The following is a 17315-nucleotide window of genomic DNA, read 5'->3' as shown; positions in this document are numbered from 1 at the left end:
GCAAACCCTGTGTTTGTCGATGTGGGGATGTGGTGGTGGCACAGAGGCACAGCCAGGGCTGGGCTGTCACTGTGACCTCCCTGCCCTGCTCAGCCACACCTGGGTGACACCCAACGCCTTCTGCAGCAGCCTGGCAGGCAGATAAGGATCCTTTAATTGCCTGGGAAGTTCAGGGTTGTGTTCCAGTGTGACTCTGGAAACGCTGCACTGCCCCTGATGTGTGCTGGGAGAGATACAGGGAAAGAAAAAAATAACGCAAGTTTCAAACACAAACCTTTATTTTTTAAACACAGTCCTGTGACAACTTTGGTTTTGCAGTTAAAGGCTGGTTCTAGAGAACCTGTAAAAACCTGAGTTCTCCCTTAACCAGAACAGCAGCTTCACGTGCCTGATGTGGTAACAGAGCTTGGATTCAAACTGAGCCTCTCCCCAGTGAGAGTGCTCTGAGGGCAGAGCCCCTGCAGCTCCTGCAGAACTCACAAACCTCAACGGAGTCAATCGTGACCTAAATTTACAAGAGCACTGAGAGTTCCAGAACATTCTGTGCTGCTGGGTCACAGCACCAGTGACAAAGGCTGGGCCTGCCCTGCCCTTCCCTCCTGGCTGCTCCCCACTGTCTGTCCTTGCACCCCAGGCCCTGCACTACAGAACTGGGGAGCTCTGCAAGGCACCCAGCTCCTCCTCAGTGTCACTGGCTGTCACCAGGCTCTGGAAGGTGTCACCAATGGCCTTGTCCTTGTGAGAGACAGCTCCGAAGAACAAGGAGTGGAACTGGAAAATGCAATATTTGTACAGGTAAGAATTCTGTGATACAGAATTTGGGCATTAATTATTTGTGAAGCTTTTGCCACTCCAAGATCTTTCCCAGTGAAACCCCCCTGTCCCCCAGGGATGTTTCCAGCTGTGCTGGGGTTTTCCAGCTGTGCTGCTGTGACTCTGATCCCCCTGAACCCCCCAGGGCACGTGGGGTGCTCAGCCCAGCAGCAGCTGTGGGGTTCCAGTGCTGGCACCGTGGGGAGCTCCCTCACCTGGGCCTGAGGAGCCTCTGTGGCCTCTCCTGCTGCTGCTCTGCCTGGCTCATCCCTCTCGCTGCCTCTGGGAGTGTTTTTTACCTCTTGTTTTGCCAGAGCACTCGGGGGTTTTGCAGGGTCCATGCTCGGAGTGTTTCCCTTCTGCTGTGGCTTTTTGGAAGTGGCTGTGACTGCATTGCTGGCTCCATCCGTGGAGTTCTGGTCAGATTTATCCATGCCAGGCCTTGAGCTGGATTGGACAGAGCAGAGCAGGTTAGTAAATGAGCCTTGCTTGGTCGTATCCTATGCAAGCTGTTAGAGCTCCAGAGCTCAGTCCCAAGGGGACTGGGTGCCAGAAGCCAGCTCGCTCTCAGACCAAGGCCAGGGACAGCCCCTAGCAAGCAGGGAAAGTTCAGCTCTTAGTGATCAGGCAGCTCTTGTGATTTCAGCTTTGCTTGCTAGGTGCTTTTCCCTTGGCCTAAGGCTCCAGCAGACGGTAGAGAGAGGAGAAGCAGAAGACGCTGGCTGTTCCACGAGTGATGGCTTTATTGAGGGTCTGTGAAGGGTCTCAGCTCTTCTTCTTCCAGTTAGTAGGGGTACAGGATGCTACTTTTATACCCTTGGCCTGGATCCAATCCTGACCAATGGCAAAGGTGTTAGAGTGACCATAAGTGACCAATAGTAGGGTTTAACACAATATTGCCTTCCATGGCTATAGGGATAAGGTACAAGGCGGATGTCCCTGGAGACAGGAAACTTCTTTGCCGCTGTGTCAGCATTCTGTTCTCCAAGGGGCCCTGGCTAAACCTGAGGGGTTTACTACAGGTTAGAGCTGGCTTTGTGTTAAATGGAATATCCTTATTTTCTGTTTGGGGAAAATTACAGCTTTAGAGGGATTCTCAGCAGGTTCCCTCCTGCTGCACCCAGACCCTGAGGAGATGAGAAAGCAGCAGCTTGGACAGAATGTTCTCTCTGCACCCCCTTATTGTTGTTGTGATATTCCTGAACCCTTCAGTTCAGTTTTCCTGTGAAAAGCTGAGTTTTTCTCCCCCTTAAGGCCACGAGCCCCCTCAGCCCCCGTTACCTGTCCCGGGGCCGTGGGCAGCAGGAGGGCTCTGGGGAAGCTGCCTCCCTCTCAGCCTCACACAGGGTAGCCAGGATAAAGCTGGCCTCCAGCAGCAGGTCCTCAATGCTGAAAGCAATGGGTCTGAACACAAGGAGTGAGAGCAAACAGCACAGGGAATTACAGACACTGATTCCACCCATGGAATTTAAAAGCTGAAAATCTCCTGTGTTTGCTGCTGAGGAATGAGAGAGGCTCCTGTAACAGATCTCACTGCTCCAATCAGCAAATGCTGTGCAGTGTCAGAGTCAAATGATAACATTAAATATGTAATTATTTAAATTATATTTATTCAGAAAATGTATTGTTTCTTTAAAGTGCTAAATAAATAAATCATTGCCTGCAGGGGACTGGGAGCCTCAGGTGTCCAGGTAATTTATACACAGGAGCTCCTCAGTCAGCACAGCTGCCTTGGCAGTGCCCATGCCTGGGTTCAGTGTTTATATGGAATTACAAACTGGAGTGCAGGTTAGAAATGGCTTTGGGTTTGAGATGTTTGAGATGAACCTGCAGTTCAGTGTTTGTATGGAATTACAAACTGGAGTGCAGGTCAGAAATGGCTCTGGGTTTGAGATGAGGAGCTGCAGTTCAGTGTTTATATGGAATTACAAACTCTGCAGTGCAGGTCACAAATGGCTCTGGGTTTGAGATGCTTGAGGAGCTGCAGTTCAGTGTTTATGTGGAATTACAAACTCTGCAGTGCAGGTCAGAAATGCCTCGGGGTTTGAGATGTTTGAGTTCAGTGTTTGTATGGAATTACAAACTGCAGTGCAGGTCAGAATGGCTCTGGGTTTGAGATGAACCTGCAGTTCAGTGTTTATATGGAATTACAAACTCTGGAGTGCAGGTCAGAAATGGCTTTGGGTTTGAGATGTTTGAGGAGCTGCAGTTCAGTGTTTATGTGGAATTACAAACTGGAGTGCAGGTTAGAAATGGCTCTGGGTTTGAGATGTTTGAGATGAACCTGCAGTTCAGTGTTTATGTGGAATTACAAACTGCAGTGCAGGTCAGAATGGCTCTGGGTTTGAGATGAACCTGCAGTTCAGTGTTTATGTGGAATTACAGACTGCAGTGCAGGTCAGAATGGCTCTGGGTTTGAGAAGTTTGGGTTCAGTGCTCACTGGTGCCTGCAGGGCCCAGCAGGGCAGTACCTGCCGCTCCTGTCGAAGTGCACGCACACAGGGACGCTCGTGGCTTCAGAGAACACCAGCAGCCCCTGCAGAGAAGGGTGGGGTGAAGGGAGAGTTAAACCAGAACACTGATACTGGAATGGAAGTTTATCCAGCTGCTGTTTACTGGCAAAAAGAGGGAAATTCTGCTGCTTCTAAGAATGGGTTCTGTCCTTCCCTGCCAGAGCTTTGCCACAGGAGGTTCTGCACAGAGAACTCCCCTGGTCACGATGCTTTCCCTTGCCCAGCACAGAAACCTCATCTCTGTTTCAGAAGTTTTGTTTGCCTTTCAGAGGACCCTGGGGTTTAAAGCTGATCCTCACCCAGGTGGTGAAACCCTGCTGCAGTCAGGGCTGGTGGGGCACAGGGACCATCCCTTGTCCTGGTCCACTCAGGCAAATTAATGGGAAATGGGTTTTCTTCCTAGAGAAATTCTTACTTTACCCTCAGTTCTTTAAGGCAAAATGTCACTTCAGAATCTACTCCAACTTGAAAGTAGTCAAATTCCTCTGGACTGAGCTGTATCTCAGTAAGCATTGTCCTTGAAAAGTCTGTTTGAGATAACAACAAAGTCAGGGACTCACAGCAGTGAAGTTTGAACTCAGCAAAGCTGTGATTGTAACCCTGAGGTTTTACATAAGCATTGTTTGAACAAATAATTGTGTTTATATAGTGGCTAATATTAATAAATGTTTAGCTTATATGCATATTAGAATTAAGTAAAATCCTCAATTTATTTGCAGTACACTGGATAGATTTGAATGGATTTTAACAGAACCTACTCCATGTTCTCTGTGTGATCCAACCTTACACCTGCTGCTGTTCTTGCAGACCTGCTCCTTCCACAGGCACCCATCACAAACAACATTCCCAGCTGCTGTTGTTGCATGGATGGGAAGCCCAAAGCCCAGCGTGACTTGAAGAGATTAATCAAAATTACTGACAATCAGCAGAGCACAATGGAGGGGGACAGAGGCTCTTTGTTTTAAATCACAATCTTTTCCTGACACAGGAAATTGGCTGTTCACTTTCAGGTATTCAGGTTTTTGTTACCACGAGGTGACTCCTGGGTGTGTGAGGAGAAAGTGAGAGGGGCAAATTCCTGGCGTGTGACAGTGCTGGAGAGCTCAGAGCAATCCCACAGCAGGAAGTGCTCCAGGCTCTTCCCACTCTTCCCCTTCTCTCTCTGTTTGATCTCGCAGAGCTCAGTCAGGCCCTTGCAGAGGCTCCCTGTGCCTGTGCAGGGTTTGGTTGCTGTGCATCCCCCAGGCCACGGAGGTGCTGCAGGCAGGGAGAGTCCCAGCCCCTCTCACTGCCCTCCCTCCCTGGGCTCTTGGGATCCCTTCACACCTGAACCATTTCTTCCCTTCCTTTCTTACAATAGTCCTGGTAAGTGAATGTTTCTAAAATCACCAGATGTGTCATTCAAAATGCAATTTCTTTGTTTGCCCTGTTTCACCCCAGCCAGTTCCTGCCCCTTGATCCTTCTCTCAGCCTGTTCCCAGCCCTGAGCTCTTCCCAGGTCATTCCCCCAGCTTTGGTCACAAATATGAAAATCCTCTCTTTATTACATGATACACAAGAACCTCTACTTCCAAACCACAATTTCATCTTCAAAACTGGAGTCACCCCCCAAGAATCTCCAGCTCCTTCTCCCCCTCCTGGAGATGTGACCATGGCATCGCAGTGCAGGGCTTGCTGACACTCTGTGCTGTCCTCAGACTGAAATATCCTCTCTAATGATATCAATTCTATAATTGTGGTATTCAGATTTAAATAGTTCTTTTTAAAACATGAAATTATCCCCTTTTTCCTGGCAGTTGCCAGGCTGCTGCTCTTGCAGCACAGTAATTACCTCTTTCAAAGCCTACAGCAAGTGGCATAATTTATTTCAATTGGCTGCTCAGTCTGAGATCTGCCACTGACACCAGGAAGATGTTTCAATTTATTTAAATTGATTTAATTTATTAAAACCAGAGGGTGGCAGCAGGACTTAAAATCTCTCTCTATAATGTTCTGTTTAAAATGTCATTCAGCCATAAAATTCATCCCACATTTATGTCGTGACAGTTATTATTCTTGGAGCTCACCTCGAAAAAAAAGTTAAAATCCCAAGTATTGGTTCAGATTTTGAATTTCCTTACCAGTGTCTTCCTCAGTGTAACTCTTGAAAGAAACTTTCATTGGAGTTACTGACAGGGTTATTTCTTCCTGACTGCTTGGGAAGTGGATCATCACATCAGCCAGCAGCCTATAAAATGTCATTCAACACTGAAATCATTCCATCTATGACTTTTTAGCATTTGGTACATTAGAAAGTAAAACTCAAAAAAATATTTCTGTGTTTGTTACCTGGAGTGGACTTTAAGAATGTTTGGACACATGTGCTTTGCAAAAACAGCCTGCAAAGGATCACACTCCTGAAATGTCAGGTTGTAGGTTTTTACAACACCTGAGTATGAAGGAAATGAACAAAAATCAGTGCTTGGCTGTCATTTTAGTTGTTTTTTTTTAAATATTAATTGTTCAATAGAGGAAGTAACCAAGTGACTTAGCCCAGCTCTATGGAAATAACTCACCACAAACAGGAAAGGATCCACCTGCCACCCTACACTCCCTCCATCCCATTGGCTGTGCCTGGACAGAATCTGAGTTTTTAAAGGATCCACAAGAAATAAACCAACAAATGCAGGGTGGGAAACAGCCCCAGTAATGAAGTGGTAACTGACAGAAATGGGGGTGGGATGCAGAACTCACACCCTGCAGGTGGCTGGGCAGGGGTGTGCTGAGGGCTCAGCTCTCTGCACACAGAATTCAGTGCATTCCCCATACCAGGGACCCCACTGGGTTACTGACACACAAACCCTGCCTGAGCACAGCACAGCCCTGCGGGAGATGGGGATTATTCAGAATTCTGCAAAGGCTCATGAACACCCCCAGTGCTGCTGGGCTGAGGACAGAGCTGTGATGATGATGATGATGATGATGATGATGGTGATGATGGCATTAACTGTGGTTTGTGTGAGCTCACCGTGCCTGCAGAGCAGCTGGAAGGTGATGTGCTGCTCACTGGGGCTGCTGCAGATGCTGCATTTCTCTACATTCCTCTCCAGCACATTGACACATCTAAACACAGGGAGAACTGACTGAAAAACAAAAATGAGATCAGTGCTGAGGTTACCCTCTGAGCAGCTTTGCAAGAAACAGAATTTCCCTGGGTTTGTACCCTGGTTTATCCCAAGCTGCTCTGGGAGAGCCCAGGCTGATCCTCACCCACCACAATTCCAGCTGGAAATTGGGTTAATTTGCTGCTGTGTGTAACAACTCACTCAAATGTACCTTAATTATCAATTTACAGGGGAGGGAAAGCTGCTTCTCCTTCTGACAGGGCTGGGTCCCAGCTGTCCAGCAGTAATGCTGGAAAAACATGGATGAGAAGAACACACAGGCATATGCTGACCTCGAGGAATTCACTGATCTTAAGGCAAGCTGCAAATGGAATCACAGAGTCATTAGGGCTGGAAAAGGAATCACAGAGTTATCAGGGCTGGAAAAGAACTCCAGCATCACTGACTCCAACCACTGAGGGAACAGGAGTAAAATAATTTATTAACTCAAAACTTGAACCTTTTAAAAAGAGCTTCCTCTGGGCTTCAGTGCCAAAACCTGGAAATTTACATCTCAAAATTATTTTTACAAATTTAAAATGTGTGGTTTTTATTTAATTTTTTAAAATAAAAATAATTGAGTTACTCAAAGACCCAGAGCTCAGCTTGTGTTTGAGGCATTTGAAGGACATGATCCATACAAAGACGCCCCAAAAATCCCCCAGGTATAAAACCAAATATCTCCACTTGTGATTTTCCATCCTCCCAGTGAGCCAAGGAGAGCTGATCACTTTTACCTAAGGAACCTCTGGAGAAAACACTAATTCTGCTGGAAATGGTGTTTGATTAATCAGAAGCGTTAATGGATGTGTTCTTCCTGTTGAGTCACAACAGTACAAAACGTTTTCACTCCTGTGTGGTACAAAACCCAAACCTTGTGACCTGTGACAACAGAACTGAACCCCCTGGCATTAATCCAGATATCCTGGACAGCAAAAAATCAAAGGATCTTAGGGCAGAGTAGGAATGAAATCTTCCACAATAATTAAAATCACAGAAAACATGGCATGGATCCATATTGAAAGTGGAGGGAGCTGAGAATGTGATGGACTGAAAGGTACCTGTGGAAAAACACAATATCCAATTGTATAAATATTTGGCTTATAATAAAGATTTTTAATTTAGAAGAAATAAAATTCACTTACACCTTTTTCTAGGGGGTCAAACCAAAATTCATCACTAATCCGTGCTATGGCATGTATTGCTCTTCCAAACACTGCCAGGGAAAGAAAACACTGCAATACGCATTCCAAATTAAAATAAAAAGATAAAAAGGTGGCACTGCACTTTCTCCAGAATAATCCAAGAGGAAGCATCACAAATTTCTTAGAAAATGGATGGTGGAAACTGTTATTTTTTCTATTTAATTAAAATTTTAATTATCCAAACCCTCAATGTTTTGGAACGCTGCCTCTGATGAGGCACCTTGGACGTTGCTTTGCAGTGCCTGGAATTACCACAAATTTCGGACGATCCTTTGCAACCCCTGGAGTAACCACAAATTAGGTCAAACAGACAAAACTCCACCGGGGCTAGAAATGACATTTAGCAGGTGAAAGCCTGAGAAGCAAAGGGACATGAGGAGAGATGGAATCCTGAGAACACAGCGGAGCCCAGCAGAGGCCCTGTGGCAGCGGCAGAGCAGCTTTTCCCACAGAATGGAGCGGAGCTGTGTCCCTGGAGGTGCACAGAGGCCACGGAGCCAGGCTCTGGCGTGTCCCCCTGGCTGTCCCCAAATTCTGTCCATCCGAACAGGCCCCAGCCGCGCACAGCGCCCGACCCCGCCGCGATGAGGGAGAGGCGGATCCCCCGCTCCGCTCCGCTCCCGGGGCTCGTGTTCCGCCCAGGGCAGTGCCGTGGGTGCCGCGTTCCCGGTGTCCCGCACCGATCCCCGCGTGTGCCGGGCTCCCGGGCCCCGGTACCTCGGAGCTGCGCCCCCCCGATCACGCACTTCATGGCCGCCCCTCCCTCCCCTCACGGCCGCCCCCCCACTCCCCTCACGGCCGTGAGGGCGGGAAGCGCCGTGAGGGCGGGGCGCGCGGGGCCCCGGATGTGGAACCCGGGGATTGTGGAAATGCGGAATTATGGAATTGTGAAATAATGGAATTGTGGAATTGGGGATTTTCCCGAGTTACCCGCAGGGATCTTCAGCCCAACCCCTGGCCCTGCACAGACACCCCGACAATCCCACCCTGAGCGTTCCTGAGAGCATCGTCAAACCTCTCCTGGAGCTCTGGCAGCCTCCGGGCCGTGCCCATTCCCTGCGCAGTGCCCAGCACCCTCTGAGGGAGAACCTTTCCCTAAAATCCACTCTAAACCCCCCTGACACAGCTCCAGCCGCTCCTCGGGTGCTGACCCTGTCCCAGAGCAGAGTTCGGAGCTGCCCTCAGCAGCACCAGCCCAGGGACAAAGCCGGGAAACGCCTCCGACCCAAAAGAAGAGAAGAGCTGAGCATGGGAAGCAAGAGAATCATTAACAATAGAACACTAATTAATAATGTAACTATGTATCTTGTAGCCAATGAACACTAATCGTTTTGTTTCCTGAAATGCATAAATAGTAAAAAGAATTGATAGTTGAGGTGCTTGGTTTGTGGAAGACCACGGAGCGCCTAGGCTTGCGCAGCTCTGAAATAAATAAATAAATAAATAATCAGTGTTTGTCCCTCTTTCTCCTCATTACCGGCTCGTTTTGGGCACAACTCTCGTTTCACCTGTGTAAAAACCCAGCCGGCGGAACGCGGCACGGACGCGCTCGGCGCTCTCTTGTCCCTTCGCAGGCGCCGTAGCGGGGGCGGCGCCGGGCGGTTCCGGGAGGGCCGGAGCGGAGCGGGCGCGATGGTGAGAGCGGGGGGACCCCGGGAGCGCCCCGGGATCCCCCGGGCACACCGGGACCCCCGGCACGGCCACAGCAGCCGGGCCCGACCCCCCGGGCTGCGGGAGAGCGGGCGGGAGGGCGGCCCCAGCTGAGGCGAGGCCCGCAGGGGGGCGAGGGCCGGGCCGTGACTGCACGATCTCCTTTTATAATTTGTATTAATTTTATCGTAATCGCATTAATTTTTTAATTATTTAACGCTTCTTTCATAACATCGACAATTCATTAATTATGATTTGCCCGTTCATTTGGCTGTGTTTTCTCTTCTGTTGCTTCTCTCGTTTAACATTGATCATGTTCCGCCCCGTTTCTCATGCCCTGCAATCAACTCCTCCATTCCCACCAGGCTGGGCACAGAGTAAGTCACTCCTCGGCTCTCCTGAAACACCTGGGAAGGGAAAGGCCCCTCGTGTTCCTCCGAGCCACTGGCAGCTGGCTCCGATCCATTTAGGGGCTTCTAGCCAAGCAGATCACGCCCAAAATTCAGGTTTTTTATAATTTTTCTCCACTGCTTTAAGCTCTAAATACGTGTGGTGATTAAACCCTGCAGTGCTGTTTGGTTACTGCAATGAATGGGAGCTGAAATGGGGATTTTGGGCAAGTGTGGGGCTGGCATCAGTCTGTGCTGAGAGCACACGGTGGGGTGTGAGTGGCAGGATAATTTTATTAATTTTATTAAACATCAAATACATAACTGCTACTGCACACTGAAATCCCTCAGGCAGCAGTAATCAATCTATCTTTTGTCACTTATTAATCCAAATCATTGTTACTCATTTGTTACTCATCAAAGACCATCAAAAATGTCTTTTTTTTCCCTCTTGGTTTTATTTTGTATTGGTCACTCATTGATTAAAAAGCTTTTGTATTGCATTGCCAATACCATCAACCATCTGTCTCCAGATGGGTTTGATGGTGGCACTGAGATGTTCTTAATCTAAAAAAAAAACCCTAAATCAATCAAAAATACCCCCCAAGCTCCCTCTGCCTTCTTGAGGACTGTTAGCCTCATGGCCTAAAAACCCATGAGGGGAAATAATCTTTAAAAATAAAATTTCCTAGCCTAGTTATATTTATTTCTAGAAATAAATCTGGGCTGTGTCCTTTACAAACACATTTGAGGGTGTCCTTTAGGAACTGCCTCAGTAACCTGAAGGGAAAGGTAAAAATCTCTTTAATTTGGAGCCATTCCTGGAGTTCCTAGGGCTGAGTGTCTCCAGAGCAGTGCCATAACATTCCCTGCTTTACAAAGCTTCTCATGCCCTTTTTGCACAATTAATTTGCCCTGTGTTTCTTGCATTATTGCTTTATTTGCAGATTTAAAGCCATGGCCTTGCATCGTCTCAGTCCTTGATTTTGAAGCCCCCATTACATTTTTATTCTGGCATCTGAAACTGTAAATGGATAGGAGTGGTGGCAGTGGCCTGGATTGGCTTCTCTGCAGTGCCCTGTTTTTATTTTGTTGTTTTTTTTTTTAGTCTTATTCAGTTTTTCAGTGGTTTCTACCATGAGGACTCTGAAAATGCTTCCTCTTCTGGCCAGCTTTTAACACTTGCTGCAAATTTGCTGCTTTTAAAAAATATTTTGGGTTTGTTTTTTTTTTAGTAAGGGGAGAGAAGCTTGGATGAAGAGATTTATTTAAGAGAAGTGGCTGCAGTTTAGCCAGGTCTGAGAGAGAAAAAGCTGGGATGGTTTATGGCATCTCCCCAGTTTGTGTAAAATACATCAGGTAATGCCAGAGGAATGTGTTAACAGTGCAGCTATTGCAGTGTTGGCCTTCAGCAACAAACCACAAATCATTCTGGTTGCGAAGCCCCCTCTGCTCGTGGCCTGGTGGAGCAAAATCCCATCCCATCCTCACTGCAGCAGCTTTGGGTGCAAGTGCCAGGCTGGGGACACGGCAGGGGACACTGCAGTGCTGGCTGTGCCCTAACCCTGGTGTGTCCCCTCTCTCTTTCCCTGTGTGTCCTCTCTCTCTGGCCCTGTGTGTTCCCTGTGTGTCCCTCCTCTGTCTGTCCCTGTGTCCCCCCTCTCTCTCTCTCCCTGTCTGTCCCCTCTCTCTCTGGCCCTGTGTCCTCTCCTTACTGTGTGTCCCCTCTCTCTCTGTCCCTGTGTGTCCCCCCTCTCTGTGTCCCCTCTCTCTCTTTCTCTCCCTGTGTCCCCTCTGTCTTGTCCCTTTTTTCCCTCTGCCCTGTGTTTCCTGTGTGTCCTCTCTTCTGTCCCTTGTGTGCCCCTCTCTCTCTCTCCCTGTGTCCCCTCTCTCTCTGTCCCTGTGTCCTCTCTCTGTCCCTGTGTCCCCTCTCTGTCCCTGTGTGTCCCCTCTGTCCCTGTGTCCCCTCTCTCTGTCCCTGTGTCCCTGTCCCCTCTGTGTCCCTGTGTGTCCCCTCTCTCTGTCCCTGTGTCCCCTCTCTCTGTCCCTGTGTCCCCTCTGTCCCTGTGTCCCCTCTGTCCCTGTGTCCCCTCTGTGTCCCTGTGTGTCCCCTCTCTCTGTGTCCCTGTGTCCCCTCTGTCCCCTCTCTCTTTCTCTCCGTGCCCCTTGTCCCCTCTGTCCCTGTGTCCCCTCTCTCTTTCTCTCCGTGTCCCTGTGTCCCCTCTCTCTGTCCCTGTGTCCCGTCCCTTCGTGTCCCTGTGTCTCCTCTCTCTGTCCCTGTGTCCCCTCTGTCCCTGTGTCCCCTCTGTGTCCCTGTGTGTCCCCTCTCTCTGTCCCTGTGTCCCCTGTGTGTCCCCGCAGTTGGTGCTGGTGCTGGGTGACCTGCACATCCCCCATCGCTGTAACAGCCTCCCGGCCAAGTTCAAGAAGCTGCTGGTGCCTGGCAAGATCCAGCACATCCTGTGCACGGGGAACCTCTGCACCAAGGACACCTATGACTACCTCAAGACCCTGGCTGGGGACGTCCATGTTGTCAGAGGGGACTTTGATGAGGTAATGGCTGGGTTTTTGGGGTGTCCTTTAAGGTTTTTACATTTGGAGTTCATTCAAGTGGTGGAATGAGTTCCTGAGCTCTCCCCTTCTGGGTGGTGCAATAGGGTTGGGTTTAAATAGAAATCTCTCTGATCTGGGTTTGGTTTATTCTCTTTATTTTTAGAACCTGAATTATCCTGAGCAGAAGGTTGTGACTGTTGGACAGTTCAGAATTGGGCTGATTCATGGCCATCAGGTGATCCCCTGGGGTGACATGGCCAGCCTGGCCCTGCTGCAGAGGCAGTTCGATGTGGACATCCTCATTTCAGGGCACACACACAAATTTGAGGCATTTGAACATGAAAATAAATTCTATATCAACCCAGGATCAGCTACAGGAGCCTACCATGCCTTAGAGAAGTAAGTGAATATTGAGGGGATTTTTTTTGTTTGTTTGGTTTGGGGTTTTTTTGTACAAAACTGAACTACAAACTCCTGAGGGTTAATATTTGTGATTTAAATGTCAGGGAGAGGATAGTTACAGTGTGTATAACTCACACAGCTGTGCTTGCTCAGTCTCCTGGACTGAAACATGAAATGCTCCCAGCCTCAGATCTCTGTGCTGTACTCACAGAATTAATTCCCATTTTTCTTTAACTGATTTCTGAATAGTGGTAAAACACTAAGGGGGTTTCATACACACAATCACTGTGAATTGTTTCCTCTCTTTCCAGCAACATCATTCCTTCATTTGTGCTGATGGACATCCAGGCTTCTACAGTAGTTACATATGTCTATCAACTAATTGGAGATGATGTGAAGGTAGAAAGAATTGAGTACAAGAAATCCTAAACAATGTTTTTGCTTGTCTGGTATTTTTACCATCTCCTTCTGAACTGCAAGTTCCAAACTTGCTTGCTCGTTTACAGCCCTGCACTGTCTCTAACAGCTCAACAATGTAACTTCTTGTCATGAATTTAAACAACCTTGTGTTTGCTTTTCTCTGTATGATTTGTAAAATATTCCATGAAGATAACTGTCTGAATACTGTTCCTTAATGTAATAAACTCCACTTCATAGAAAAGCTGAGCCTGGTGAGTGCTGTTGGGAGGAATGCAGCAGTTGTGGGGGTTTGGGGTTCCCCTTCCAAGGGGCTGGAACAGAGATTGAGGGCTCTGGGATGGGTTTGCTCCAGAATCCAGTTTCTATTGAAATGTCCCAATTTAACATTGTCAGCTAAGCTCAAGGAGTAAATGGTTTGATAGACTCTGGAAGGATTACAATTACCTTGTGATTTCAGTAGAGTTTGAGTCTTTCTCTGATCAAAGCACTTTCAGCTCTCTCTGTGCTTCCCTGAGTGATGATCTCACTCAATCCATAACCAGTGAGGTTTTCCTTATTTGTGCTCACATCTGACTCCATTTTGTGCTCTTTGCTCCATGCACAGAGCTGTCAGTGATGGAATTCCATCTCTGTGGAATTCCATGTGACTCTTAAAGCTGCTGAGGAGAAATCTGGGTTGTTCCAGGGCAGCACCCTGTGGCTGCTCAGCTCCCCTTTCTCACAACTGCTGTGACTTTCCAACAAAACAGATTTTTATCTTTGCCTCCCCCAGCAGAATGTTTAGGATGGGGGCAGTTCCCTTGGCCTTTGGGTTATGACTTTTCCATCAGCTGGAACACTTCTTTCTGTGTCATGAGCTGAATAAATGACTCATTTCTATTCCAAATAAATCTGCTTTGCCCTGGACAAAAAGACATTTCAGGCTGGTGTCTCAAAACCCTCTGGCTAATTGCACTTCATGCAGTCAGAGCAAAGTTGAAAAGAAAACCTTGGCATGTGAAATTCAGGGAATTCCATTGACTGGAACACCAATTTATTGACAAACTCATAATTAGGAGGTTTATAGAATATTGTAAGGGGCCAAAATAGATGCATAAGGTTATTTCTTTTTAATTTACACTGCAAGGCTAAAATTGACACACAAGTTTATTTGTTTTGACTATAAGACCAAAATTGATACATAAGTTTGTAAAGTTACACTTAAAATTTGTCTACAAAGTATTTTACATGAACCACAGCCCCTGCAGCTTTAGACAAGTTTATCACAGTGATGACAAAGTTCTGTTGCTGTGGGTGACATCTCAGAGAGGTCCTGACAGCAGGACTGAACATGGGGAAATGCAGAGGGAAAGGAAATGAACTTTGGGAAGGAATAAAGTTAAAGTGCTGAGTATGAACTGATGACTCCAAACAGGAAATTCTGCTGAGTCTGAGCTGTTTGTGTGGGGTGGAGAAAGGAGGAGAAGCAGCCTGGAACAGCTGGGAAACGTGGAGAGGTTGTGGATGCTCCTGGTGAAAGCTTTGGGGTTTTGGTCTGGTGTTGTGAATGCACAGCCCAACCTCCTGCAGGACAGGGAGGAGGGAAAAGGGGAAATCTCAACCCAATTTATGGCACTTCCAGGACACAGGACCCCTCTGATGCATTCAGGTACATCTGGAAGGGCAAAGAACAACATTAACAGGGCTTAGGAGAATGGGATGGGATCCAGGACACAGAGGTGGTTCAGGTAAAATGAATGATTTGAATTAATAAACAAATATTTTATTATATACAGTATATGTTACTAAAGTAGATCAGCTAAAAAGTATTTTTGCAAGAAGTTGGGTGCAAATCTTTAGAGAAAAAGGAGATAATACTGCCTGAGGAGGAGAGATGGTTTGTTTTACCTGCAGAAGGTGAGGTGCTGGGACATCTGCCACAGCTGGGTTTCCACATTTCTTTTGATACTCTTGAATCAGGGCTGTTGCATCATCAAGGCTGTAAGAGGCAAAATTGGATCAACTTTGTCAAATTAAACTCTCTAAAAAGCCAAAAATTTTTACAACAGAAGCAAAAAACCAAAGTATGATCCCACAGATGGGCCCTGTCATTTCCCAGCACAGAAAACAAGCCTGGCTTTTCCTTGGGGCTGATAATAAAATCAGTAAATAGAGAATTTCAATGTTTCTTGGCTCCTGTCCCAGTGTGAGTGTGGGAGCAGTGCCAGGGCTGGCTCTGAGTGTGCCCAGGTGTGAGAGGAGCCCCAGGTGGGTGGGGCCCAGCCCAGCCCCTCTGTGATTTAAGTGGAGCACAAAAAGGGCTTTTGGTTCCTGAAAACCTCATGGCACAACCACCAATTCTCAAGCCTTCAGTACAGGCAGCTCATTTATTTTTTCTGAGTGTTTTTATTGCTGAAGTTGTGACTCTGTGATGCCTGAGCTGCATTCACCTAAAGGTAAGGCCAAGGTTTTGATTATTTCACTCTGGTTGTTTCTATTTTAACTGCATTTGATCTGCTGCTAGTCCAGGCCTAACAATCTGTTACTTGGTCTTGAATGGCTGTAAAACTCTGTCCTAGTGAGGTGAAATTTATTTCTTTATTAACTTAGCAATACTTAAAAATCCTTGGAGACTAAGTATTAGAAAACCTCCATGACTTCAAACAAAGGAAAATGAAATAAAGCTGAGATTTAATTCCTGCAATTGCTACCAGTTACAGCTTTTTTTTTAATCATTTATTAACTTACCAGTTGTTTTTGGCAAAATAATCCACCAGCTCTTTAATTCTGTGGGTGTTTATCAGGTGTTGCTTTAGCAGTGGATAATATTTGCTTTTCCAGAACTGTTCATAGAGCTTCTCGTTGATGATACTGTCCAAAACCAAAGAGCTGATCTGTGGATTTAAGTGTTAGTAATGAGAAGTGTTAATATTTTAGACAAATGAGATTTTACTTCTGAATGGAAAGAGCTCATAGTTTTCATATTGGACTCTATAGAGAATAGAAGGGTTTTTTTACATTTTATTTAAGTGCTGGGAAATGGCAGATTTTAGGAAAACTGATCCCAGATTCAGAGGGAAGTGAGTTAAACTTGGCCATGGGGAGGCAGCTCAAGGCAAGGCAAAAGTGCAGTTTTAAAAGTGCAGTTGAGGCCTTTTAGCCTCAAATATTTATTCAGGAAAAACCAGGTGGTTCTGCTGCCCTCCAAACAGGGACAGCCCAGAACGTGGCTCTGGGTATGCACAAGAAGTTTCTCAGCTGAACAACATAAATAAAAACACATTTTACAAGTATTTTATATTTTTTGAGCCTTCAAAGTCAAGTAAGGCTGGGCAAGATCAGAGGAGAGTGAGGAGAAGGTTCTGTGAACACTTTTCTATCAAAAAAAGCCTCCAAGTCAAAGGGAAGTGAAGTAAATTTGGTTTATTCACCTGGGAAGCAAATGCTACCAGCTCTCCAGTGTCCATGTGTTCATCCAATTGCTGCAGCACAGTTTCTTTCTTACAGGTTGATAACAAACCCTTGTGAAAATAAGTTACAAAACATTATTATTCTGTGATTGATTAAAGCAGGAACACTCCCTTCAGAACAGATATTTGATTGATTCAGAAATCTTCAGAAATTCTAGGTGCAAATACAGAATTACCAAACCAGGATCTGTGTGCTTGGACTGAAAGTGTTGCTTTGAACTCTCTCCAATGGTGTTTTGCTGTGGCTGTCAGAGGATTGTTTGACTCCTTGCCAGCAGGTTGTGTCTTACACTGCAGCTGTGATTTGGGGAAACCTTTCTGAGAGGATTTTTAATGACTGGAAATGAAAGAATTTCAGGTGCCTTTACTGGTCCCAGTTTGCTGGTGGCAAATATGGGAACAGCCTCTAATGCTTCATCTGGGAGAACAATGCAGGGCAGAAATTAATGGAAATAAATGAGAAAAGCAGGGAAAATGTCAAAGTTCATGGATGGTGAGGACATGGCTGTAAGGCAGAAGGTTTCTGTCAGAGCTGGTGCACATCAAACACCTTCCTTGGCAGTCAGGAGCTTTCAACTCAACACCCTTCCAAAGCAGGATTGAGTGCTTTTATTACCATCTGCTCTGCCTTGGGTTTTACTGGTTTTGTGGTTTTTTTTCCTCATATGCTTTATGGGTGGGATCTCATAAAACATCCTCAGATTCTCTAAAGGCAAAGTCAGATGACAAAGCCACTGGGGGTGACTGAAGTTTTTAAAGAAAAAGGAGGAAGTGTTCA

The 17315-nt window shown here is 46.7% G+C and overlaps 3 protein-coding genes across 4 annotated transcripts in view; 1 reads left to right on the top strand and 2 right to left on the bottom strand.

The window, feature by feature from the left end:
- Positions 1-266: 266 nt before the first annotated feature.
- RAD9B (RAD9 checkpoint clamp component B) lies at positions 267-8412 on the bottom strand. Of its 2 annotated transcripts, none has more exons than XM_064726649.1 (10): positions 7615-8412; positions 6642-6791; positions 6334-6448; positions 5655-5754; positions 5447-5553; positions 3747-3853; positions 3285-3349; positions 2095-2217; positions 1113-1260; positions 267-771 (listed from the first exon to the last, which is right to left on the bottom strand). In XM_064726649.1, exons 1-10 carry the CDS (start codon positions 7783-7785, stop codon positions 643-645), a joined length of 1215 nt encoding a protein of 404 aa, XP_064582719.1. In that variant the 5' UTR covers positions 7786-8412; the 3' UTR covers positions 267-642. The 2 variants fall into 2 exon arrangements, with proteins under 2 accessions (XP_064582719.1, XP_064582718.1); XM_064726648.1 differs by having other exon boundaries at positions 1029-1260; positions 7615-8411.
- Positions 8413-9171: 759 nt separating this feature from the next.
- Positions 9172-13329, top strand: VPS29 (VPS29 retromer complex component). The gene is made up of 4 exons (XM_064726653.1): positions 9172-9309; positions 12075-12266; positions 12430-12665; positions 12980-13329. The coding sequence occupies exons 1-4, from the start codon at positions 9307-9309 to the stop codon at positions 13095-13097; spliced, it is 549 nt and encodes a 182-aa protein (XP_064582723.1). The 5' UTR covers positions 9172-9306; the 3' UTR covers positions 13098-13329.
- Positions 13330-14120: 791 nt separating this feature from the next.
- Positions 14121-17315, bottom strand: part of KNTC1 (kinetochore associated 1) — a 34009-nt gene continuing 30814 nt past the window's right edge. The window contains exons 61-64 of the mRNA XM_064726647.1: positions 16499-16588; positions 15816-15961; positions 14976-15066; positions 14121-14742 (exon numbers count right to left, since the gene is read on the bottom strand). Of these exons, the coding sequence (XP_064582717.1) occupies positions 14695-14742; positions 14976-15066; positions 15816-15961; positions 16499-16588 (375 nt within the window). The 3' untranslated portion in view covers positions 14121-14694. The remainder of the gene's footprint in view (positions 14743-14975; positions 15067-15815; positions 15962-16498; positions 16589-17315) is intronic.

Source organism: Zonotrichia leucophrys, chromosome 15 (assembly GCF_028769735.1).
Source record: "Zonotrichia leucophrys gambelii isolate GWCS_2022_RI chromosome 15, RI_Zleu_2.0, whole genome shotgun sequence".
Classification (NCBI taxonomy): Eukaryota; Metazoa; Chordata; class Aves; order Passeriformes; family Passerellidae; genus Zonotrichia; species Zonotrichia leucophrys.
The sequence above is the reverse complement of the archived record's forward strand: the minus strand, read 5'-3'. Positions and strand labels throughout refer to the sequence as shown.